Here is a 615-nt window from a genome sequence, read left to right as displayed (position 1 = left end):
GGGGTGGCACTGGGCAGGGTGAGGGTCTCCTGTGCTGACCCGGCTGTGGGAGCCATCACCCGTGGGACAGCGTGCTGGGTGGCGATGGCACAGCTGAGCCGGAGCGTCTGCACCGCTTGGCATCGAGCAGGGGGGATGGACGTGAGCCCTGGGGGGGTTTCTCTGCCCCCGCCACCCCGGGGCTCGCAGGGGAAGGGGCTGAGCCTTGGGGCCGGGCGGTCTCGGGGTGTTGCTTGTGGCGGGGCGAGGGCAGCAGCAGGGTTTGCCGTGGGGCAGGGCTGAGCCCCACGGCGGGGCTGGCTGCGAGGCGTTCCCCCCCCCCCTGCCGGGTGCCGGGGGAGCCAGGGAGGGGGGTCCCGCGTCCTCCCGCGTGCTCAGCCGTCCCCGTCCCCTCCGCAGGCCAGCTCTGCCTGTGCGCCCTCTGCTCCCTCCTGATGAGGAGCAGGCGGGGCAGGGGTCGTTGTCTTTTGGGCGCCCCGCTGCTGCCGGTGCTGGCTCGCCTCTGCGGCCTCCCCCTCCACACCCTGCCCGTCCTCAACACCTTCGCCGCCATCCTCACCGTCCTGGAGGTGATCTACGTCCTCGGCTCCCACGTCCTCGTCCCCTTACAGCTGG

General features: G+C 72.8%; 1 protein-coding gene across 1 annotated transcript in view; it reads left to right on the top strand.

The window, feature by feature from the left end:
- Window positions 1-615, top strand: part of LOC103908343 (RING finger protein 145-like) — a 16,085-nt gene that overhangs the window by 12,256 nt on the left and 3,214 nt on the right. Inside the window, 1 exon segment of the mRNA XM_009290700.1 lies at window positions 400-615. This exon segment is cut by the window's right edge and continues 26 nt beyond it. Coding sequence (XP_009288975.1) covers window positions 400-615 — 216 coding nt within the window.

Source organism: Aptenodytes forsteri, unplaced genomic scaffold (genome assembly GCF_000699145.1).
Source record: "Aptenodytes forsteri isolate BGI_AS27 unplaced genomic scaffold, ASM69914v1 Scaffold236, whole genome shotgun sequence".
Taxonomy (NCBI): Eukaryota; Metazoa; Chordata; class Aves; order Sphenisciformes; family Spheniscidae; genus Aptenodytes; species Aptenodytes forsteri.
Note: the sequence above shows the minus strand (reverse complement) of the source record. Positions and strands in the feature narration are given on the sequence as shown.